At 37.7% G+C, this 26,846-nt stretch overlaps 1 protein-coding gene across 1 annotated transcript in view; it reads left to right on the top strand.

Moving 5' to 3' along the window:
- Positions 1-26,846, top strand: part of LOC120534371 (thyrotropin-releasing hormone-degrading ectoenzyme-like) — a 922,228-nt gene that overhangs the window by 649,737 nt on the left and 245,645 nt on the right. The window contains exon 8 of the mRNA XM_039761915.1: positions 22,021-22,086. Within this exon, the coding sequence (XP_039617849.1) occupies positions 22,021-22,086 (66 nt within the window). The remainder of the gene's footprint in view (positions 1-22,020; positions 22,087-26,846) is intronic.

The following is a 26,846-nucleotide window of genomic DNA, read 5'->3' as shown; positions in this document are numbered from 1 at the left end:
GTTCAGTTCTCAGTTACAAGTCTAAGATGAATGTCCATTCGGTGCCTCAGCAAAGATGTTAGCTTCCGTCTGATTTATTCCTTTGTTTTCAGATAAAGTAATAAACCGATACTGGCATGAAGTGCAATTCAGTCAGTGATTCTGAAATGCAAGTTGTGAGGGTGTAGCTGGATTTCTAGATTTTGTCAAATCTGCAGTCTTAACAGACTTTGCATGCCACTCAAAGCCTAACAGAATGGACAATGTCCACTTTGTCCTACACACTTCACCTTGTATATTTTATATATTTTCCTCTGTACTATCGTGGGTTTCTGTAGGACCTCCTAAGTCCATTACTAGGTAGGTCTACTCTTGCCCATTAGGATTATCACTCACACACATAAGGAACCTGTAGACAAAGTCTCAAGTGAAAGCCTAATTGTCAGTCACCCATCCATATTCTGCTTAGAGTCCCCTCAGATTCGTACATCAATATTCTTAAATAGATAATGGAGTCTTAATACATCTCACAATATTCTATAGGAGTCTTTACTTAAGAACTTACTATCACCGGCACTGACAAACATACAGGTGTCATTGTGACACAATTAAAAGCGCAACTCTTTTGGTTATGCCACCTACCAACCAAACAATATACCCTGCTTTAACTGCTGTCTTTCGAGGAGCAACTTCTTAGCTTTGATAAACCCTATGGATATAAAGACAAAGTATAGAAATTTGAAAACAATGTGGTATTTATTAAACAATAATAATACCAGTAGAAAAAATCATAAAAGAAAATATAGATAGCATAGTGTGGATATTTATAGTCTTTAGAAAAGGCTTACAATGAATGTCAAGGATTGGAAGTTGTCCTGGAGCAGATTTTGACTTAGCAATCAATATTGTTCATAAGAAACTTTTGCTGACAATCAAATGAAACAGCTGTATGTCTTGTCTCCTTTTCTGACATCACCTTCGCCCTCTTCTGATGTCCTTTTTTATTCGTTGCTATTTCTTATCTCTTCTCTGGTCCCTCAGGCATGTCATATTTATTTTAAAATTCCATGTGGGGCTTCAGGGACATGTGATATTATACACATTTGATTGACTGGCTGTCAATATGATGGACGTCCTCACTAAAATTCCTTGATCTTTTTATGCATGTCCTTTTCCCAAGGAATAAAGTAATCAACATGGCCCGAAGCATGACAGCTGTTTCCTGGGCTTCTGCTTCATTTACACAGATGTTTTAAGATGACTGATTATTGGAACAATTCAGGAAAAGAAGATACTTTGATGTTAATTATCAATGCAAGTGTCCTGATTTTTAGTTTATCTTGTCTGTTTCCACCAAATAATAATGAAAATATAGGTATCTATTATTTAAAAAATAAATTGAAGATCTGGTACCGAAGGACATCCTCTTTAACTTTTCCGACAGATGACTACTGATGGCAGAATGCTTTGCCTGTTAAAGTTAGTCAAATGCTGGAAGAGACTCATATGCACTGATCCACCAGCTCCATTCTCCTGCTGCTTGATATATGCTAACTGTAAAAGTAAAACAAAAAAGAGATTAATGTATGAAGAAAATAATTATTGCATGTAAGCATTACTCCATACATGCAGATGTGGTAAGTTTTAAGGCTAGTCTAAAAGGCACTTTCCTTTTTATACAGTTGAAGTATGATTTTGCATTACCGCAAATATTTTAATTTTGTTTTGGCAAGACTGTACTGTGTGATGCTCGAAGCAAAGTACACTCGGGTTCCGAAAAGACCAACTGGACTTCACTTATGCAAATGTCTTCATAACCACCTGATGCTGCAGAATAAGTAGCGTTGAGTGTTAGTTTATTACAAATGTGTTTGCTTGTTGTATTGAGCAAGCTACATTTATAAGGTCACATATATGCCACCATTTATCTCTTATCAAGTGTCATTTCCCTGAAAGAACAAAATTATCATAAAAACTAACAAAAAGGCTAATTTTGAAACAAGCTTTCATAGGCAACTTGTGTTAGTACAAACTACAGAAAGAGACTTAAGATTCTTAAACTTGCTGTTGCAATATTTGTCTTAAATCAATGTATAAGCTAAGACAACAGCTAAAAATAATTAAACATGGACTAAAGAAGTTATAAGCTAATACAAATATGGACTTTAAAAAATAAGTGAGGTCTGCTGCATGGTTAGAAAATAATTTAGCCCTTAGCGCTCACCTTTCAAGATTTTAACACCCCAGAACTTCATCAATCCCTATATAGATAGATAGAACTTAATTTATTTCCAAGGGGAAACTTACAGAAACTCAATAAATAAGTAAATAACTATGTACTGTACATACAAACATGCATAAATCTTGTAATAAACAAATACACAAAAATGTTTCTAAACAGAAAGAAATTAAAAACATATCTTGCTTAAGCTTATAGAATATAAATCCTGTCAAAAAATAAACTAAGGGCAAACTTAACGTAATGTCTTACAAGTCTAAGAAGAGCATTATTGTCTTGTGACATTCTTACCTGCATGTCTCACACAGACTAGTGAAAGTATAACGCAAAGAACAAAGAATGAACACTATGGGATAGATTAAATAAAACATTAGACAATAGATCTAAGAAACTCTAATTTAGATGTCAAAATGAACAGCTGTTAAATAGTCATGACCCATGGGTAAAAATTGTCACTAAAAATGCGGGTGTGATTGTTGACGGTCATATACTGTCTGCCAGAACAAGCAAAAGAAAAAGTGACCGTTGTGAAAATGATCAGACTCGACACACTTGAAAAGGTTTGGAGCGGCCACCTTTATATCATCCCTCGCTGCAATGGGTTGTTTTTTACAAGAGATGTTTCTCTGTTGTAGTCCAGACTTGAACTGCTGAAGGTTTGCAAAGATGGTAGATTTAAAGGATTAAACTGGAAGTGATGCGCAGGAACCAGATGTGACGTAGGGGAACCGGAAGTGACGTTCTTCTGGGCGCCGGAACCGGAGGTGACGTCATGCTGGGTGCTGGAAGTGACATCGTCAATGCTGAGTCGGACAGGTTTTCCCGCAGCTGGTCTGCATAACAGGGGAATGTTTAGTGCACTCCACAACCCCCAGGCCTGGTGTGGAATTACCTTTGCTTGGTCCATACAACGTCCTCCTACTCACATGTGTATGACACTGTGCAAGATAGGCATAAGACATTTGACAAATGAGAGCAGATCATTGAGTCCATTAAGGTAATTTACTTCGCTAGCAGCTCCCCATATTTAGACCAGAACCTTTAAAAGTTGTCTGCATGACTGTGTACTTTGTTCCAAATTCAAAAACCCTTTGTGTAAGGAAGCACTTCCTAAATTCTGTCTTAAATGCATTTATCCTTAATTGCCACAGTGTCCCCGCATATGTAATTCCCTGTCTAATCAAAGGAATTCAGCCAAGTTCTTAAATTTAAATATTCTCTGTCATTCTACGCCAGTATATGTGAGATACTGAAGGCAGCTTTCTAGCAGTAGCATTCTTTGTTCACAATTGCACTGTAGTGCTGTACACCCTGAGCTGAGCAGGTGCCATACCAGGATGTCGTGCAGGCAGTAAGCTTAGGCTCCAAAGTGGCCTTGTTGAAGTGGGCCATCATTGATTGAGACAAATGGGATTTCCTCAGACAACTCAAGCAGTTAAAGCATCATTAAGTCTAGATGAATTGTGCTGCGGTGGTGCAGTGGTAGCGCTGCTGCCTCGCAGTTAGGACTCCCTGCGTGGAGTTTGCATGTTCTCCCCATGTCTGCGTGGATTTCCTCCGGGCGCTCCGGTTTCCTCTCGCAATCCAAAGACATGCAGGTTAGGTGGATTGGTGATTCTAAATTGGCCCTAGTGTGTGCTTGGTGTGTGGGTGTGTTTGTGTGTGTCCTGCGGTGGGTTGGCACCCTGCCCAGGATTGGTTCCTGCCTTGTGCCCTGTGCTGGCTGGGATTGGCTCCAGCAGACCCCCGTGACCCTGTGTTCGGATTCAGCGGGTTAGAAAATGGATGGATGAATTGTGCTGTGTCCACTTCAGGTCTTCATTGATAGTTTGCCCAAGAAATTTAAACCAGATAACCCTCACTACAGCATTCCCACAAATATACTGTGAATGTAATTATGGTCTGCCTCCTACTGCCAGAGATCTATGAACAGATACAGAATTTACTTTTGCTGACATTATACTAGAATGTGTTGCTTTGGCACCACTCTGTCAGGTCAGCATAGCAATCTTTTCTTTCTAAGCCATCTCATTATTGTAGATAATCAGACCTTTGTCAGTGATGTCATCAGCAAATATAATGATTACATTGGAGTTTTTCATAGAAGAATTAGGAGTACAGTGGGGGCACAGCACACTAGCACATGTGGTGTTAGTATGGAGAATGAATGTGAAGGAAGTGATGTTACATATCCACACATGCTGAGGTTTTTCCAGTTAATATGTTCAGTATCCAATTGTATTAGGTGGCGCTGAATCCTAAGTCTTGCAGTTTAATAGTTTATGTTCTTTGCACTAGCAGTGTGCCAGGATAGTGTGAAGTTCAAAAAAACTGGGCATCTTCTGGATTGGTTGTGATGAAATGCTGATGGAAGTTGGTCCAAGCTATCTGGAATATTCCAGGGTAATTTGCACTAGCAATAGTCTCTCAAGACAAAGGTAGTGAGTGCCACCAGTCGGTAATCATTTACTTTTGCTTTCTATGCCACAAGAAAAAATGTTCTTTTTTTAAACAGGTAGAAATCATAGATTCCATGGTGAAGTATCAAAAATGTTGTTTTTTTTTGTGTAATGCATTCTACAATTCCTTCTGGAGTGGATATTTAACAGAGCTTGACTCATTTAAAAATTGTCATCCCCAGAAACAGAGAACGATGAATCATACTGTGTTGTGGGCACATGTAAGGGAGAAACTTTATTCTCTTAATTCAGGCCAAGAGCAAGCCACTTCACCGGCTTGTGCTCCAATTGGGAAAAAATACTCGAAACAAAACGAAATGTAACCAATTGTATCTCAAATGTAGTATGTTTCCTTGAACAAAGACATCAGTAATCTGCTTCTGTCAGTTGAGGGCATGGCAGTAGACAGTAAACATCTTTTACAGTGATCCAGGCTGTAGTATCCCTGATGGGCCATATGAGATACTAATGCTATTTAGGTAAAATTTTCCACTTTTTTGTTGAAATCTCTGACAATAATAAATACTCCATTCATCCATTTATTTTCCAAACCCGCTATTTCCTGAGTAGGGTTGCATTGAAGCTGGAGCCGATCTCAGCAAGCATTGGGCACTAGGCAGGAACTGGCCCTGGATAGGATGCCAGTCTATTGCAAGGTTAACACACACACACACACTCATACACTGGTGCCAATTTAGTACTGCCAATCTTCAGATATAACCATTCACATTTTATAATAATATTGTATAGCTTACTCTACACAGTCAATTAGTCCCCTTTGATATAAGGATGGATTTTGAACTATTGTTGGATGCATTTGTTTTCTTATTTAAGCTAAATACTGGAGTTCTTATAGTGATAAAGTCTGTACTAAAGAACATTTTAAGGTTTAAAACAAAACCTTAATATATAATAACAACTAGCCTGCTTGCTGAGCTCACTGCATAACAGGTTAGAACCACTTAATAGAGAAACCTGAGGTCATTTAAACAGATACATTAACCACAGATTGGGAGCTGCAAAGACAAAAGAAATGTTTTACCGTAATCCACAGAAACAGGTGGAATGTTGACTAGTAGAAGGTTCAAAAATATCGTTTGTGCTTAGTCAAGCCTGGTCCAAAGGCATGTAGCCAAAACTATAATGCTATGGCTATCATAAACTATGATCTATAGAGTAAGGTAGCAAAGAGCAAGGCTGGCCTCTCACTCTTTCAATCAAGATGCATTCAAAGTCCACGTTAGATGAAAGATCTATCAGCTCAGAAGTACAATACAAGACTGAAAGAGGCAACTGATGTCTAGGGGCATTGGGTGCCTAGACTTTTAGCAAGAGTTGCTGCTCTCCATCCAGGTGGTATGGAATGATTAACACACCTGTTTCACTTTACACTCTTTTAAGAATTCCAAAATTTATGCCATTGCTAAATTTATAATGAAAGAATAAAAAGGTGAACCATCTCACTCCTTTGCTTTGTACTCTGTCTTACTGTCTGGGAATTAGAGAGTTAACATGAAAAAGAAAAATTAAAGTCATCAGTGCAGTTAACCCCTATTGGTCTGATAATTAGAGTGCCACAGAAAGCTGTGACTTGACATTTAAGCAGGCAATTGCAAATATGAAAAGTTAATAGTTGGTTTTAGGATTACATAATAACAAGGGGAATAGATTAGAACATTAGAAATATTTTAATAAGAGCAGGCCATTCAGCCCAACAAAAATTGTTAATCCTTTTCTCCAAAATAACATTAAGTCAAGTTTTAAACATTCCTAAAATCCTACCACACTACATGGTAACTTATTCCATCTGTCCATGTTTCTTTGTGTTAAGAAAAACTTTCTAATATTTTTGCAAAATATACCCTTAACGATTTTCAAACTTTGTCCTCATGCTCTTGTGGAACTCATTTCAAAGTTACATCTGGTATCCACTGTACCAATTTCTTTGATAATTTTAAATAAATCAATTACGTTACCTCTTCATCTCTATTTTCTTACACTGAAAAGGGTCAATTTGCTTTAAACTTTCCTCATAACCCATGCTGAAAAATCCAGGAATCAGCCTAGCTGCTCTTCTCTGGAAGGAAAGATTCAGAATAAAGTGTGAATTTAGAGATGATGATGACTGGTTTCTAAATCGATTTCGATTTTTAAGAGCTCTTCTCTTGGCAATGTGTGCTGAATTGGCACCAGCTTTACAAAGGCAGACTTTGAGGAATTGTGCTGTACCTGCTTCTGTCCACTCTTGGGTTTCTAGTCATTGGAGCTTTTAAATGTAAAGCTCCTGACGGTTCGAGTATTTCACAAACATCACTAAGTCGAGTCCAGCTGTATAGGATGGTGTTATCTGCTTGTTATCCGGATAAGTAAGATTTCCTTGCACTGTTGTTGAACTAGGAAATGTGAAAATGCAATTTTCAGCAACATCTGGTTTTCCAGATGCAATTAGAACAGTCAAATGCACGTGCATTGGTATGGACAAGTTACATCAGTCATGGATGAACCATCAAAATAATGACCTTGCATTATATCATCTATAGCCGAAGAACCGATAAAAACAGAAGTCACAGGTGCTTTTTCTAACTGGTGCAGCAAAAGTCAAACAGTCTTTTTAAGGATAAAGAGCAAAGAATCAATCCGTTGTGTCATTCGATTAGACGCTACACTATTAAGGCACCTTTAGAGAATGAATTTGCTCATGTCAATAGAAAGCATTCCCACTCTATTAATGTGTACAGAATGTGTGTTGCATTTTGCAAGCATGTAGCGTGCTGCATATATAATGTGGCACACAATTGTGGCACTTGAAGTGATGCACTATGATGAACCTTACCCTGACCCACCAAATGATCAGCCAAATTGGACAGCATTACAACTTAATTTGAATGTAATTAACAGAATGCAAAAACAAGTAATCAGATGCAGCATTTATTTTTTAACCAATCCATTTAATTTATGGTTAATATCACATAGTAAGCCCTTATATTCCTTAGCTCATTGGTCACATCTCTTAAAGCATCCACTATTGCATTTTGTGACACCAGAACAGCGTCGGTTGGCACACAACCAGATGGCCTCCCAGCAGTTTTCGAGGCAGAGGTGTGTGTGTAGCCAGGACCTTAGCTCAGCACAGCAGCACCATCATATCATCGGCTTGGGAGTCAGCTTTTGGACTACTGTCTGAAATGGAATAAACAGACATCGGGCTGCGACTCGTATTTTCATGTTGACTGTGATATCTGGCCATTTCATTTTTATTTCGGGTCCTGTGCAACTTTCTGAACTTGAGCCTTCCAGGGTTTCCGCCACACTTTTGTTACTTATACCACTGCGTAAGCCAACAAATTGTAAGTTTTTCCTTGCCTTCTCTTTGCATTCGCTGAAATTCTTTTTTTTTTTAACGTGCCCTTTCCATTGTCTTTTAACCAAACACTGAACAGAAGGTGATATTTATATTGATTTTCATACCAAAATATGTGAAATTCTGGGAGCAGCTGAGGTGGGGCTGTAGGCGTGCCCGTATATGTTAAATTTCACATTCATTGGGGTTTTTAAAGGGGAAGTGCATGTAACTTGACGTGCGCACAGATTTAAACACTTGGATTTTTTTGCACATACGCACATTTTTACTTTTGTCCATACACCATGTTTTAGTGTGAATTCTATGAATGACATTATACATGAGGCCCAAGGTCACAAAATGCTGTGGAAATCTGAAATAAAATACCAGTTCATGTTGATGAAGTGGAAACCATGAAAAGTTTAAAAATCATCTGGACGAGATGGTAAAAAGTTTGATGGACTGAATGGTCTCTTCTCACTTCTTCAAACTTCATACAGTGTCATGTTGACATGGCACATTTTATCACAGCTCTCTTGTCCTTCCCTTGTTGGTGATTTAACTGCTAGATGATATTATCTGCTAATGTCATGTCTCCATCTGATGTTTAGTATTTTAAAAATGCATTTGCTGGGAATGTTGTTTTGACTTTAGGCTTGCAATACAAAATATCATTTTGTAGTGATCCCTCTCATCTCTGAGATAAAAATGTACTGATCCCCAGACTTGGAACTTGGGGAAATTCTGGAAGAAAACACTTGGCAGTTACAGTTACACACTGCTTGAAAAGATTATGAATGTGTTTAGCTATTTGATGTCTGTGAAATATGATCCCATACACTTAGTCATGAACATATTATGTCAAGTAAAATTACTACTGTGAGCAATAATGAACACTGTTAGCCCAACTCAAAGTGTGGATTGCTTCAGCTGGTAAATAAACAGGGGTGTTACATAAGCAGTTCTACCACAGTGTGATAATTGTAGACCACACTGTAAATATTTGTGATAAACACAACTGTAAACTGTGGTAAATTTAAATATTCATTGCTTGTGCCTTAATATAATTTCTGGATTTACATCTCATCTGAATCTTATGTGCTACGTCATTCTAACAATTGAATAATCATATGGAAATTAATAACATATGTCATAATGGAAGGCACAAAACAGTTCTAATAAAGAAATGTTCACCCCTTGAACATTTTCACATTTATTGCTTTGTAGCGTTAAATTAGAGTGGATTAACTTTCCCTTTTTTGACACTGGTCAGCAGAAAAAGACAATATAATGAAAATGAAAAGAGATCTATGCAAAGTGCTCTATACAAATTACAAATATAATTAACTAGCTAACATAACTGAAACACCCAGTGTTGCCCAGAAAAATAAAGTGTTTTTTTAATTGTTTGAGAAAAAGATAATAAAAATAAATTGATAAACAATAAAGACTCACTAATGTGTGGTGTGGTCTTGTATGTATGTTTTCATCCAGTTGACGCTCGGAATTGGCCAACTCTATTTCATTTCAAAAGCAACAGGGTCGTGGTGGTGCTCAAACATAGAGAATACTGGCAGTCACCTCCAGCTCGCCCTCTGGTGGTCATTCTGAGTGTCAACTGGATGTTAACATGCATATAAGATTGCAAAGTTTGATTTCATCCTAAAGTATTTTTAGGCAACAAATGAGAAATGTGTACCACACAGTTTCATGCAAATCGCTCCAGCCTTTTGGAAGTGATGCTGGAACATACATACATACACATGCACATACATACATTGACTTTTATATACGGTATATACAGTAGATTGCATTAAGTATTCACTCCTTCAGGTCAATAGTTAGTAGATACGCTTCTTCATGCTTGATGGTCTTGAGTTGGTGTGCAAAGGTCTCTATCAACTTTGCACATCTGCACACTGCATTATTCTTGTAGTCCTAAAATTATAGAGGGGTTGCTCATCCATCCAATTTTAAATACTGCTAAAAAATGTGGGTGACCAGTCATTTTAAAAAGTGGGGATGGACACAGCTAATCATTTTATGTTGGATAAACTACCACCACCACCACCACAGTGTAAGGGCCAAAAAGCTGAGAGCAGATGTGCTGCTCTTTAGCAGTGGCATTTCCAGATATCCAGTAGAAATTGAGCATAGATATCCGAGTGATTTATAAGATGTGACAATGTCTTGGAGGTGCACGGGTTCAGCTGTCCTAGTAGCACAGAAAGTGAAAATTACAGTTTTGAGTGTCATGTCATATCATGAAGCCTGGAGGCAGGTTAGATAAATATATGTCTACTGTGAAAGCTTGCAGACGGTTACATTTTGGATTTGTTTAAATAGTCCAATTGTAATACAAATGCGATCGACATGATGTGAACCTTTGGACTATGAGCTAAGGAAAGAAAGTGAACAAGTACAGGTAGATTCTTTAGGTAATGTAGAGGAAAATTAAGTTTATCTGAGTAGAGGTGTCTGTAAGGTAATGTATTAGTTAAAGTGGAAGATCTGTGTATTAAAGAGCATGAAAGAGGAGAAATAAAAAACAAGTGAGACAATGATGTAGGCAATAAAACACTTTGCATAAGGAAAGGAGGAATGAGTCAAGTCAGTGTCCTGGGAGACTCCACTGAATGGGCTGTGTACATTTAAAGGAATACCTTTCCATAATGCTTAGTACAACATGACTAAGGTGTGTAAGATGAGTAACATCTGGCCCTATCCAATCCACTGCAAGATTCTATGGTGTAGTCAGTAGGATCTTGACATTTACTATATTGAAGACTAAACACAATGGACCAGGAGGATGAGGATGAAAAACGACCTCTGGTTGACTAAAGTGCCTCATGGATAATCAGTGGAGCAGTTTTGTGCTGCTATTTATTATTTTCTCTAAAGGAGATTATTATGGGAAAATTAATATTGTTTTTGTGTGAAAGATTAAAGGAGAAGTTGCAATTGAAAAGGGTTGAGAGAGGGTTTCTTAAGGAAACGTGTGACATTCTTGTATACCAGAAAGGGGCAAGAAAGCAGAATAAACACTAGTGATTAGAGGTTATGACAGACAGAAGGAATAGGACTACATCAGAGGAAAATGGGAGAGGGAACAATCTAAAGGAGCACATGGTTTCATAGTTATTAACTGGCAATTTGTGGTTCAGGTGATCTCTTGTGTGTAGACTTAATATGGATGTGAAAGGTTACTCCATTAACTAGGTGTTCTGATTTGTTAAAGTAGACACTAGACTGTTAGTTTAGAAAGTGGACAGATTGGTTAAAATACAGTATACTTATATAAATGATGTAAACTCTGATTTTTGTACTTCCCAACTAATTCTAACAAGTAATACTATGTGATACTTTTCCATTCAATTATTTAGATTTATAAAACCACAAGTATTAACACTGATACAAATACACATCTTAAGAAAAAAGGTGAGTAGGAATGAGGTAACTGCTGATTCCCGCACAGAGAACCATACTACTATTGAAAAATGCTGCTAGTGGACAAAAGTTCCTTCTTCTATATATGATCAGATTAAAGCCACAAGTGACACAGATTCATGGAAAGTACAAATACACAATCAGTTCTAATATCCTCAAGGCTCAGCCACTGCAGGGCATAGATAAAACTCAGTCTTGCTGCTAAACATTTATTTTTTATAGTAACTGTCATCGCATGGTGTAAACCTAAGCATGCCATTGCACTGAAACCTGAACAGATGAAGACTAATGGGTTCCCTACATCCTTGCCTTTTTTGCATGACCAGAGAAACCCCCTAGCACTAACGCCTTGAACAAGACCTTGAAATACCATGTAACTAAAAATTAAACAGACAAAACATCCAGAAGAATAAAAGAAAACAATATGCAGTAAATGGTTCTGAAAAGGACGTGCACAAAACAAAACAATTGTGCAAAATATTTAGAAACTCAGAAAAAGAAAATGACAAAGATGACAAGTAAAGTTGCTTGATAAGCATCAAGAAAAGCTGACATTTAATAAAACTGAACACTGTAATAATATGACAACACAAGTACACAGCACTTCATTTTGATTTATGCATGCTAAACTACATAGAATACACGTCCATATCCCACAGCATGTACAAGCCTGCCGGTTTCTGCATTGATGTTTTATTTGTGCAGCCAAGATATGACTGCGTTTTATTCAACATTTTGTATTAAGCACACTTCCATTTGTCAGTCCAGTATCTATATATATAATTCACTAAGGCAAGACAACCATGGAAAGCACGCCGGAAGAGGCGTGGATTCACTAAGCTGCCGACAAGTGAGACACCTATGGCGCACGCAGGAAAGAGCCACGCCTACCAACTCCAAGACCATTGGATACAACGACAACTCGCAGGGCCACGCCCACCAACTCGGACTCGACGACACAGAAAAAATGGCGTCATTTATATTCGTCTGTCGTAGAGGCCACATGCAGTGCAGGTCAGGTTAATGTCATGTGCATGTCATGCACCTCCGAGCTACGTTGTCTGTTCATAGAGGCATGTTTCTCGTGGAGGTGAATCTCCATATGCAGTGTGTGAAACGGTTTGCGAGGGGTATCCCATGGGATCCTTAAAACAATCCTTTACAACTGAGGTTGAAGCACAATGAAGTAAGCAGTCTTTAAAAAACAACTTTTTGGTTATGATGCATGACCGCGTGCACCATAGCAAACTGTTTTACACGCTACATACAGCTATTCGCTTCCGCGACAAACATGCGTCTTCTTAGATGCTCCTGCAGGAACACGGAAGACGTTTTCCTGCCCACCAACGCTCCTTTTTCACCGGCCGGCGTCTACCCTCGCTCTCTAGGCATTCACACTGCCTGCCCATTTGCCCGGACGCAAAAACTCACCGACCACCCAGTTAGTCCCTTTCGTCTGCGGTAAGAGTCCACATGCACGTCTGAGCCACGCGCCGTTTGTTATGCCACGGGTTCACTATTGTGTTGTATTTTGGTCTCTCCAGAGTTCCATCTTTTCATTCACTTACTGTTGTATTCTCACACCAACCCGTTTTAGACATCCGTGTCTTTCCAGAAGTGTCTAGCATTTAATAAATAATTATGCATGACATTGACCGTGTGTCTACCCAGCACAGACAGGCATGGGTAATTCGTTGGACCCCATTCAGGCTGCAAGCCGTGGAATTCCCACTAAATGTGACTCATACGCTCCCACTCATTACGTCCCTACACTTTGTGCACACCCCCTCCTACCGTGGTCGGGTATCTTGGTGGATTATATACAGAAAAGCAGCCAAAACCGAGGGGTATCCCATGGGGTCCTTAAAATATTCCTTTACAACTGAGGTTAAAACACAATGAAGTAGGCAGTCTTTAAAAAAAAGAGGTTTCGGTTACGACACATGCCTGCGTGCACCATAGCAAACTGTTTTACACGCTACATGCAACAATTCGCTTCAGCGACAAACACGCGTCTTCTTAGATGCTCCTGCACTTTGTTCACACCCCCCTCCCACCTCACTACTACCGTGATCAGGTGTCTTGGTGGATTATATATAGAAAGGCAGCCAAAACCGCACAGAGCAATGAAAAGTTCCATCTTTTCATTCTCATTCTGTTGTATCATCAAACCCTACCTTTTTAGACAACTGTATCTTTCCAGGAGTGTTCAACCATCATTAAATAGTTATGAGGCGTTTGTTATACCACGGGTTCACTATTGTGTTGTATTTTGCTCTCTCCAGAGTTCCATCTTTTCATTCGCTTACTGTTGTATTCTCACACCAACCCGTTTTAGACAACCGTGTCTTTCCAGAAGTGTTTAGCATTCAATAAATAGTTATGCATGACATTGAGCATGTGTCGACCCGGCGTGGGTAAGCCGTTGAACCCCATTCGGGCTGCAAACTAAGTCCCACTAAGTGCAACTCCTACGCTCCTACTAGTTGCGTCCCAACCCTTTGTACACACCCCCCTCCCACCTTGCTAATACCGTGGTCAGGTGTCTTGGTGGATTATATATAGAAAAGCAGCCAGATCCGCACAGAGCAATGAAAAGTCTACGTCACTCAGAGGTACATCTGGACTATGTAAAGACGGCGACTTGACGAGTTGGAGGTGGGCACATGAGCGAGCAGTGCATACTGAACGAGAAATCAGCAGACTAGCATGACGGACGGAGCTGAATGGACGTCATTCTCCTTTCCTCCTGTTCCACACTCCGCGCCGTGCACCCCCATCCCTCCGTCTGGCAGGAGAAGGCGCGAGGACGGTGCACCAGTTTTCAGTCACTTCAGACGATTGTGTGTTGGTTTGTTCCGTGCATTGTTACAATGTTGCTTTTCTTGCTGATTTATTACATTACAGATTTTTCAAATGTTCATTTTCTCCCTGTGCTTAAAAATCATTAAAAAACTGGCCTGATTATGCGGCGTATGGTACGTCTGGTACGGTTGGCTAGTGCTATATAATAATTATTAATATATTTTGAAAAAGGATGAGAAGGACAAACAAACTGTAATTGCCTTTACTACACTATTGGCACATAGACTTATCTTGCTCAACTGGAAGAATCCTAACTCACCCCTATTCTAAGTCTATGGGTAACTGATGTTATATACTGTTTGAAACTGGAAAAAATCAAATTCGCAGTTAGAGGATTTTTCAAAACCTGGCAGGAACATTTTAGAATAAACGTTTTAATTGAGGAAGCAGATTCTCATCCCTCTTTTTTTCTTTTTTTAACTCTATTTATTTTTAATTATTTATTAATTTATCTATTTACTCATTTTTACTAGCTTAAAGTTTTACATCTGAGGCCTAGCTGTCTTTCTCATCGATGGAGGTTGATTTGTTTTTGAACCAAGTCTTGTAAAACTTGACTTATTTGGAATGTTATGGAATGTTATTTGTTATTAAATCAATAAAATAATTAAATATATATATATATATATATATATATATATATATATATATATATATATATATATATTATGAAAAAAGAAAAGGAAAACAGAAAATAATGTTGCAAAATAATTTGAGAAAGTTTTATTTATTTAAAGTATTTATTTTAAAATAAAGCATTCTATATATCTATTGATATATAGAAAATAAATCGCAAAATGATCACAAAATGGTCATGGTGCCAGTGTTTAATTGGTGCGATGACAAAAAAAAAAGAAATTGAATAACAAACGTTTTAAGTTTTAAGACCTTTTTAAAGATTAACAAAGTAAATCACTGAGACCTCACATGTCTCATTTCGTTTCTGTTGTTTAAATGGTATCAATGCTAATAAAGGGGCATGGCTTAGCATCTTTTCATCTCTTCTATTTGATTGAAGTTGTCTGTGTTGTAGGTTGAATTCGAGGGCTGTGCCACCATAAACTAATTCTCCCATATATCTCCATGGTTGTGCCCCAGAATAGACAGGTTTTTATCTTGTAGAGGGCAACATATAGTTCTTTGATTATAAAGGGCATGGCTGTCATGGTTAATTTGAAAAGGATGTGGAAAAAACAAGTCAGTTTGCATCTCCATGAGTCTGCGTTTGAAGAAAGCCTTGGTCTTGGTGATTGCAGCTTATGGATGCAAGGACTGAGCGCTGAAGAAAGAAGAAGAGAAATGAGTCTTTTGAAATGTATCATAAAGTTGCTGAGAATCTCATGGTTAAAGATGATGACTACTAAGCAAGTTTACAAACTGGCTAGAACAAAAGGTGAACTGCTGAGACACAATAACACTTATAAGCTAGGATAACTAAGGCATGTGATGAGGCAACCACCCAATGCCATTGACGTTAGTGTGATGAGAGAACGTTTTGAAGAAGTCAGATGGCACGTAAGACAGAGAAAATTTTAGTATGATGACATCATTGCATTGAGTGGCAAGTCTACTAAGCTCTAGTCGAAGCAGAAGGTGATGGAAGGTACTGCCCTGTCTGTGCAATTAACCATCATAAAGTGACAATGGCACAGTGAAATTACATGATTGTAAAGGATGTTTTTAACTCCAGATTCCAAATGTTCCAATTTGTTTAGCATAGAAAAATGTGGGATCTTTATATGTGACAATGCATTCATGGGAGACAAAGTGCCACCATGAACACTGAGGCAAGAAAGAAAACAATGGAGTCTTAATAATAGCAAATTAAAATCAATTAAATAACGAATTAAAAGCAGCTTTTACAAATTAACTAAAATCAATATATCAGAAAAATATGAAATAACCTTAGCGACAGGTCAAAGTAGAAGTCATATGCTATTTGAATGAGTCTTTAGCCTTGAGACTACTGGGACTTCTCTATGTAAATTACCTTTCTAAAGTTAGGGTGTCCTAACCTAATCTGTCCTAATCAGCCTCCTATCCCCCCTTTTTATCAGAAGTTCTAAGGAGACTCGTATTTTGAGATCCCAAATGACGCACAGATAAGAATTTTTAGATAAATTAAACCAGAAGCTAGTGAAGTAATCTAAGAACTTAAGTAACATGGTTACACTTCTTAATGCTTAGTTATGATCCTTGTCACTGTCTTTTGAATTAACTGTAGAGTAGTAAATTAATTATTCAAACATCCTTACCATTAAACACAACAATTGTCAATTCCGTTTGCGTCAAATGAATGAAACATTTTTTCAAGTTCTTGTAGCTGTAGTTTGCAACATCTCTATACCAAAAAAAAAAAATCAGGCTGGAGAAAGTGCAGCAATGTCACAAATAATACATACATTTAAGATATATTCAGCCATATAATTCAGTCATTATTACCCATTAAAGGAGCACCAAAACTCAAGGGAACCAGTGTGGACAGGAATAAAGCAGTGAGGTTTTCAGACTCTGTATTCACAGTGAATTGATGAGTATGAAGTATTGATATGATATGATACAGAGGTCTCCAACTCCAGTCCTGAAGATCTACTGTGGCTGCTTTCATTTTAATTTTTTCATTTTAACTCTTTTCTTAATTAGTGACCAGGCAGATATTTTTTGTATGTCGCTTAAATCATCTGAGATCAGATGCCTCATCTTGGATGAGTTAATACTGGTGAAACTAATCGGGGATAAGTCGGTTTTTCAAATGCAGCGGTGTAGTAGATTAGTTTAGCTAGATCTAATCATCCGAGAGCTGAGTGAAAAGCCCATATATATTGAGTCTAGAAAACATGATCAGCAAGTCTTTGATAGGCTGCAACAAAATGACAAAAGAACGGGCGCATTTTTTCCACACAAGCTGTGTGTGTGCATTGGCATTGTACTTACTGAAAGCAGCGTTTCATTTCCTATGTGTCAGTTTAATTATTATTATTTAATATGTCATAATTCCTGATCAAACGTGAGCACAAGGTGAACATGGGAACAGGTTAAAGTGAAGTACAATAATATACTTCAAACTGGTAAATATTGGTATACTAGCAAAATACTCGCGCTTCGCAGTGGCGAAGTACTGCCTTACAATTTTTATTAAGAAGAAAATTAAACCTTTTTAAACTGAGGGAAAATATACCAATAATTATTTGATCTCTTTGTATACCACATTGTGAGTTTGGCCCTCTGGTTGTAATATGACCAAGCTGTGTGCTGAGCTTACTCTTGAGCATTAAACATACAATCGGCCATGTGAACAGTAATCTTGTTTCAAATCTCACAGCTTGGATTGCTGCTGTCATAATCGGTTTGTTTCAATTACAACAGTATTTGTAGGACTTGTGTTGAAGAGACATTCTGCATCTGTCAAGCGTTGTAAGTATACAACTGGTTTCATCGATAACTTTACATCCAGCTTTTGAGAGTTTAAACATTCATAAACATCAAAGTGTCCACTACTGAAATCGTCACCTGTCAATCTAAGATGTTTAAGAGGCATTGGCGGTTGTCGAAAGGTGTAAAACATTTGGCCATTTCGGTACACTTGAAAGCGACAACCGAACAATTCAGCAGCAGCCATCAACTCACATGCAGATGCATAGGTGAAAGAGATTAAGCATTTCACTCTTATAGTACTCCTGTGTAGTATAATTATCTCCTGTACCGTCATCAGTCCACACCTTGAACCTGTCCCAGTCATTCAATACATAAGACACAATGTTCCTCCGGATATCAAGAGTGAGCCTGATATGGCCGTGCAATATGATCATCTCGATAGACAATGTAATGGGGGTTGGAATGATAAAGGAAATGGGTACCTGAGCAATGTAAAGTAAGTGTAAAATACCTACACAATAACTATAATTGTAATAAACAAACAATAAAACAGAGGAGAACCCGTGGATTAAACAAAAAGGTTGTAGTTATCAGTAGGGAGACGTGAATCCGTGGCGAAGCAAGGAAGGGAATGTAGAGACGGGCGATGGGCGGTCTTATATAGGCAGGCAGCCAACAGCGTGGGAGGCGTTGGGCTGGGGGACCCAACACCGCCTCACACGGCGACCGAGCTGCAGGCTATGGACGTATATATGTACATAAGTAGGATTCAGTTAGCGTTGGGAACTCGTGTACCAAATTTCTTGAAGATGGGCCCATAAGTAGCAAAGACTGTTGAAAAGTTCAATATGGCGGACGACAGTGGCATCATACCACCGAAATAAGTATCGTACATTGGTTTGGTTAGCTCAGGAAGCCACCTACCAAATTTTGTGAAGATGGGGCCGTAAATAAGAAAGATCAACATGGCGAACGTTGTTGACTGTTATGACCGTTACGCATAGAATTTTGAAATTAAACCCGTTTAACTGTTGTAAGTAAGCTGTAAGGAATGAGCCTGCCAAATTTCAGCCTTCTACCTACGGGAAGTTGGAGAATTAGTGAAGTTGGAAAGTTCAATATGGCGGCTGACAGTGGCGTCATACCACCGAAGTAAGTATGTATATTGGTTTGGTTAGCGCAGGGAAGCCGCCTACCAAATTTCGTGAAGATGGGGCCATGAATAAGAAAGTTCAATATGGCGGGCGTTGTTGACCGTTATGACCATTATGCATAGAATTTCAAAATGAAACCTGCTTAACTTTTGTAAGTAAGCTGTAAGGAATGGGCCTGCCAAATTTCAGCCTTCTACCTACACAGGAAGTTGGAGAATTAGTGACGTTTGGAAAATTCAATATGGCGGCCAACAGTGGCGTCATACCACCGAAATAAGTACATACATCGGTTTTGGTTAGCGCAGGGAAGCCACCTACCAAATTTCGTGAAGATGGGGTTAGCCTTCTACCTACGGGAAGTTTGAAAATTGGTGAGGTTGGAAAGTTCAATATGGCGGCCGACAGTGGCGTCATACCATCGAAATAAGTAATTACAGCGGTTTTGGTTAGCGCGGGAAGCCGCCTACCAAATTTCGTGAAGATGGGGCCATAATTAAGAAAGTTTAACATGGCGGATGTTGTTGACCGTTATCGACCGTTATGACCGTTATGTGTAGAATTTCGAAATGAAACCTGCTTAACTTTTGTAAGTATGCTGGAAGGAATAAGCCTGCCAAATTTCAGCTTTCTACCTACATGAGAAGTTGGAGAATTAGTGATGAGTCAGTGAGTGAGTGAGTGAGGGCTTTGCCTTTTATTAGTATAGATTTAAAGAATTGTTGACATAAAGAATCTTATATAATATTAAGAAACATTAATTTTAAAGCTAATAAGAAGGCAGACAAGCAAGAAACAGTTGGAGGTCCACGCAGTCCAGAACTAACCCCTGCAGAAGAGTTGGCTCTCCAGCAAAATGCCCATTGCCCTGTTTCTGAGGGCATTCCAGGAAGCTCCTCCTCAGAACCAGTGGCAGGATGCAGTGGTCACTTCATTTCATTTCATGTTCCATATAGCCCTCTTTTTTGTTGGGTCAGTTGCAGGGAATGTCATATCCCTAGAATTGTGTCTGACCAACGAGATATTGACGAAGGTCAAATATTTGATGAAGACACTGTGTCTGATTATTCATCAGGAGGAGAGGTAAATTTTCCAAATAATGTTTGATCAAACTCCGCTCTGATCAGTCCCATGTGCCCCAATAACATTTGGAAATCCTGGGTAATGAGAATGTTAGGCTGATCGTGAGATTCTTTATGGAACTGTGGGTGTTTTTGCCTGTGTATTACCTACCTGCAATGGCATGAAACGCCTTTTATTGTCTGTACACGCAGGTGTCCAGGAAACACTATGAAAACCCAAAGGAAATATTTTAGAGCCAAACAGACTTTACAAATTGCCTGGCCAGCTGCACTTTTAGATAGATTTTCCGCATCATCTACAGTATATAAAAAAAGTGCCGCTTGCAAAAAAACTCAAAGCAATGCATACTGTTTGTGTGGATGTGAGAGCCCGACTTCGCCTAGTTTGACTTCGAATATAAGGTGCTAATAAATTTTTGAGGTACAATATCCCGGTATCTTTCGAAAAGAACTTCCTCCAGGAGCAATAAAGGATCTTGCCGATCATGCAAAACCCTCTCTATATGAAATTCTCTTCTTATAATTTGCACACCGATAGCAATTGGTCGCTCATTCATGAACGGCGAGGCTATGACTGAATGAATTCCACGCACGGACACTGATTAAGTGTGTGAGCTAATCCTTGTTTACATAAAACAAACCTGCTCCGAGCAGGTTTGAGGATTTGGATGTGCTGCTATGACAACACATCCAGCAAGAGTTTTGAAAAACTGACAGATCCAGGATCAGGCCAAATCGTCAACTATTACATCCGGCTAAACGAGTAATGCACGTACGAAAAATACCCCCCAGTTCTTGCTACTAAATAACTATTTCCCTTTATTTTAATTGACTCTGACTGCTGAATTGATTTTTTTTTCCTTAAACGTCACCTAAACATAAATTTGATGTGAAGTGAGCCAACAGATTACCAACTAAGTTGGGACCTCAAACTCCAACCAACTTCACTTCATTCAGTTTCTTAATCTGAAGTCAATTCTCGTTGCTAATTAAACCCGTTATTTAATTCCATGGCGCTCATTCTGCTATGGCAGACATTTCCAAAACTGTTGATTTTCTTTTTGTAACACTGCTATCAAAATGTTTTGTGTACCTGAGCAGATCAGCATTACTCAGGCCTTCACCTTTCTTTATTTTCATTTATTGTGTGATGGACGCAGGTTGTTGTTTATGCGTTGGTTCATTTTGTGTCTTAATATAGCTTGGTTGCTAATTAAGGAAAAAATAAATAATTAAGGGGCCTGAGTCTTAAGTTGTGGATCAATTAAAAGAGTTAATTAGGAGCAAAAATCTATTCACTAATTAAGAAAAGAGTTAGAATGAAAACCTGCAGTCACTTCAGCCCACCAGGACTGGAGTTTATGACCGCTGATATAATATAATGTGGACAATAGGATTAAAGCAGCACTTAAGTCTAAAAGTACAATAATGGTAGTATTTCCTGCTCTGCAGGATTTACAATATAATTTTCAAGATGACTTAAAGCAGCTTCTGAGGTGTAACCTGGATGGGTTTTCTCATAAAGACTAAATTTTCTTAATGAAGGACTCATTGTTATAACTGAACTTTTTTTTTAAGTACATGCTTCAGCAACAAACAAGTGAGCCAGAGCTGAGGAATTGATATTTACAGTAATGCCTCATATCTCATTAAAGTTTATTAAGGATTGTAAGATCAGATATCACCATTTGTACTGCTGTAAAATGTTTTATTCCAACTCTGCCAGACATTTCAAAGTCATTTGAGATATTAAACACACTCTGCTGGTTTTTTCCAGGATTGACACAATGAATACAAAAACAAGGGCATGAGAGCCAGTTAATTAAGGGTTTAATTAAGAGCCCAATTAAAGGCAGCAATTGACTTCACATTGAAATTTGGATGGAATGAAGACCAGCAGCCACAGGGGTCCTCCGGGCCAGATTGGTTTAGCAATCACCATGCTTCTGAATTAATAACCAGCTAAAACCTCATTCTCATTTATAATATTTCACTACATCATTATATTAATGATTATAAACAGTGTTATAACAAGCCTGCTAATTGAACCTAACACAAACTAACCTTCTGTTTTATATTTTAGGATTACCTCATAACTCACATGTATGGCAATGCAGCAAGGGATGATTTGTGGAATAAATTCTCTGAGGTAAGATATATATTTTTTTCATTTTCTGAATATAAAAATCATTTTAATGAAAATAACAGCAGAATGCCATTAAGCTTTGCACCACAGTACTCACTAAAGCCAAGCAGCTCTTGTTTTATTGGTCCAATTTTTTTCAGATGTCTTCATTTTTTCATCTTACTGTACCATTATGAGTGAAATCTGATTTATTTTGAATTTAGTCCTCTTTAGAGCCTGCCTTATCATATCCTGGGGTAGCCATAGGGCTGTCCTATTCCAATTATATGCAGATAAGTTCAGTGTGTGAAATAGTAAATGTAAAAATGGAATTATTCATTAAATTACATGGTTTTTAATTGCATGATTCAGCAGAGGAAGATTCACATTGATATGTCTGCCAGTTGAATAAAGAAAATTATAAAAAAAAGTTTCTCTTTAATAAATGTTCACAATGAAATATATATGCTATATAATTATATTTTTGTGCAGCACTGCAGCAGCAGAGTGTCAGCATATCACAGCAATTGAATCCCTAGTTTGAAATCTTATGTAGAAAATTAACAAGTTCTTTTTATGGTATTTTTCCAGACGCATGATTTTTCCTCCCATACTTCAGAGAGCAGGTTTTTAATAGATAAAGTGGGCCACTCTTAATGTGGCATTAAACCCAAATGACATATAAGTTCTGAAAGTTCAATTCAACTCAAATAAGTTTATTATTATAGCTCTTTCTAACCAAACAGAAAGAACGGTTATTTTTTTTATTGAGCAATACATTTTTCATAGTGTATTTTACATATTGCTAATTACACAAATATTACCATATCCATCCATCAACTACTAAGCGTCTTTAATGCAGGGTAGAGTACAAATCATTCAGCTTGGGACCAGGCAGGGGACCACATGGGGTAGGATATCAGTGCATCAGAGGGCACCATCCCTCCCACACCCATGCATACTCGAATTATAACTAACACTGTGAATCACATAATAAACAGAAGATTATCTGATGTGGTATTAAACCTGATGCCGTTCTATTCCACATATGTCTGTATTGATACCCTAAATGTTTTACTCGTTGCTTATGGTAACAAGGTACTCCGTAATAAGCTTTAACTATCCCATCTTCTTCATAAAGAAACCCGTTAAAAATAACACCTCATGCACACAAGATTTTTCCCCAGATATTTTTCACAATTCTTTTCTCCTGAATTACTTTAGTAATTAGGTTTATAGGCAGTATTTTATCATGTTATCAGACCACCTGTGACATACATCTAACAAGAAAGGCAATAACTAAATGCTTAGGCTGTTTTCTAGATTGTAACTGTTATTTTTAACCTCAGTGTTTGTGCCACATCTCTTGTGTTTAATCCTCAGGCCCTCTATTAACTTGGGCTGTCTTTACTTTGAAACCCTTTATTTTAATCCAGTTTACCAGCAACAGAGGGCTTCACAAAGGAATCCTCTTGAGTCCATAAGGGAACTCAATTAGACAAGGTATGAACAATCTGACTTCCCCAAAGTGCTGGTAGCAGTTGGACAGAGACACTGACTTTAATCTTTCTCTCCAAAATTATATTTATTTGCATCAAAACTAATAACAGTACAAAGTGACACGCAGAATTATATAATACCAGTAACAGAGCACTGCACAATAATGTGCAGTGATTCCACTTGACTTGAGCATTCATAGTTTTCATATTCTTTCTCTGTATGTTTAGCATTCGTTTTCTCAGAGGATGCGCTTGCTGCTTCCTGAGCAGCTCTTCTTTTTCTCCACCCTAGAGGCCTGCTTCTTCTCTTCTTTAGTTGGCATCTTTTTGTGTTAAAACTAATTAAGTCAGTGTTTGTGTTGCCATTACTGAGTACATTTCCCTTAATTTTTCACTTAAGCTGGCACTTAAGTCTTTGATCTGCCTCAAGAAAGATTTAAGATATGAAGAGGTAGGTGAAGGTGGTAGGGATGAGAACGGTGCCCTCTGCCAAGAATTGATTTTACAATAAAATAAAAATAAAAAGAGGAATAAACTTGGAGTCAATCATCATCCCAAAAGCGGATAGCAGATGTAATGTAGTATAAGCGCACCAAATTTCATTTTAATAGGTCAAACGGTTTACGAGCTACAGGTGATATAAATTCCTGGACAGACAAACAGACAGCCACGGTACCATATTATATATAAAGATAGAATCCAAACGTGGCAGGATCTAATCAATAACATTTTAAAATAAACATTTAAACTGAGGAAGTGGATTATTTCCCCTCTTTTTTATTCTGTTTATTTTTATACATTTATTAATTTATCTGTTTACTTATTTTTACTAGTTTAAAGTTTTACTCTGTTGGCCTAGCTCTCTTTCTTATGGGTGAGGGGTTTATTTTTTTTAAACTTCATGACTTGCCTGTATGGAATGTAATTTGATTTTAATAAAATCAATAAAATGCTTAAAAAAGAATCATACAATATAGTGTAAGTGGGTTAAATCGTCATGCAGTCTCATTTGGAACAGCAAGATCCTCAGTTCCTTAGTTACACAGTATGTGTTCTCAAAGCAAATGAATATAAAGAAAGATAGAAAACTTTGTCGAAGTGTCAGTTTTTGTTAAAGGCAGTCCTTCTTGCCCAAACGACACCTACCAAGTTACTGTCTCATCCTTACTATCATGGCTCATTAACCTTTTATAGTTGACCAAAACATATTGGTAGTATGTACAAAAAAAAAACAGAAAATGTTACAGGGCATCATTATCACTAATTGTTATGATGTCCAACTTTAATAATTTATTTTTATATAAATTCCTGTTAAGTTTCTATTAATCTGTATACGGATTATATGGTTTTGAGATCCAAGGAATTCAGCCTTGGGATTGATTTTGTTTAGAACCTGTTTTGATTTTTTGATTTTGAATCCCATTTTGTTTTGCATTTATGTGCCACTATGTTAAGTTTCTGTTTCGGCTGTCTCCATGGAGATTTTGACCAGAATTCCCCGAAGTTAGCTCATTTGTAACAACAGTTTGGCGACAAAAAAAAGATCACCCAGGCATTTCTAGGTTATCTGATCTGTGATGGATAAACCTTGTTTAACTGCATTAAAAGACCTTTATTTAGTCATATTGTTTTTCGAAACCCTGCTATTGTTTTTGACACCAATTGCGTTTTGGCTTTGATAAAAGATCTTCTTGACTGCTGGCTTTGACCTTTAGCCTTTACTTTGATTTATGATTGCTATGGTCATTTTTTATTTCCATTCTACTCTTACTACAGTGCCTATAAACAATCAGGTACACGGGCTATTCCAAGTAAATTAGATGCTTTCTATTGTTAAAACAGAGGCGAGGCTCCACAAACATTGATGCATTTGTAGATGTTTGTGCAGTGTTTTGTCTTTGCTGTACTATAACAGAGTAGAGAAAGAAATAAGACTGCAGCTTATTGTGATGTGCTCATATTGATTGGCTGCCAAAATTAGGTGACATCACGGTACTTTCATGGTAAGAAAGGTCATGAAGGAATTGTATTCAGTCAAACCTCCTGGATCCTAGGCTTATAATTAGACACTCTGAATGGCTTCAAAAGATTAAGCAACTACCATCGTTAAATTTGACATGCTGTCTGACAAAAAATCATGGCAATTCCTATAATGTGACACGAGCCTTAAATGTCACTCAATCGTGGAAATTTTGTTTACACCAAAACACCTGTCATGCCACTGCTACACATATTGCAGCTTTAAGCAAGTTTTTTTTCTCTCTAATAAACACTACAAATCTGTAATGATGGAGTATACTGATTATAAATGATAAAGGGCCAAAATACCTTTGAACCAGGTTATACTAGGAAGAAGAAGAAAACAAACTGCTTGGTTTCTATCACTGGTTTTGTATTATAAATTAAATAATCTTAATTTTATGGATTGTGCTGTGCCTTTCTGCTGGCAAGTCATTTTATTAACCAATACGGATTACAGTCTAGTAATAGAGTACAAGGTATAAGGAAGCAGTAGAAGCAAAAGGAAATATAAAAAGAATGGGGCTTCCCTCTTTCCATTTTCTTAGCCACATATCCATGTGAAGGTCATAAAGACAACACACCAAAAAAGATCACCCAGACTTCTTTTTTCTCAACAATAACCTCCTATTCCACCTAGTGAGTGTGAGGGTCTTGGCGACTTACATTCCTTCGAGTGTGCCTTAGATTTGCTTCTGTATACCTCCAGTAGGTCAACTCGAGTGTCCAAATGTCTTCAGCAAGTTTCTTTTCCCAGATTTCTGAGATGTGTACTCCTTTTAAATTAAGCTTTGTTTAAGTTGCTCATACTTGTAATCCTAGCCACTGAATGACTAGTTGCAGTTTTTGACCAAAGAATTTCAGAAGAGCACATGCAGTCAGATAAAGAACCTTCATTATTATAGCAACCATCCCAGCTGATAGGACCCATCTTTCATTTCTCTTTTGGGCCATCTTCCACAGCCTTGAGAAATTAAAAATCTATTGCTAGAGCTATCCTACTCTAGTGTAAAGATAACCATTCACACTGTGCACATTAGAAGATGATGCATCTCATTTAGATTACATAAAACTCAGTGGTGTTCTTAACATGGATCTTGGTTTGTTCTTTATGCCACTTGATTTTAAGGCTGATTTAGGGTACTGCCCTGGTAAACCCATATAACTGAATGATTGAAAAATAAAAGAAAGCATGCAACAATTATAGAGACTTCTTCACAAATGCAAGTTTATAACAAAACGGATTCCATATGGCTGATTTCTGGT

Source organism: Polypterus senegalus, chromosome 8, assembly GCF_016835505.1.
Source record: "Polypterus senegalus isolate Bchr_013 chromosome 8, ASM1683550v1, whole genome shotgun sequence".
NCBI classification, from domain to species: domain Eukaryota; kingdom Metazoa; phylum Chordata; class Cladistia; order Polypteriformes; family Polypteridae; genus Polypterus; species Polypterus senegalus.
The sequence above is the reverse complement of the archived record's forward strand: the minus strand, read 5'-3'. Positions and strand labels throughout refer to the sequence as shown.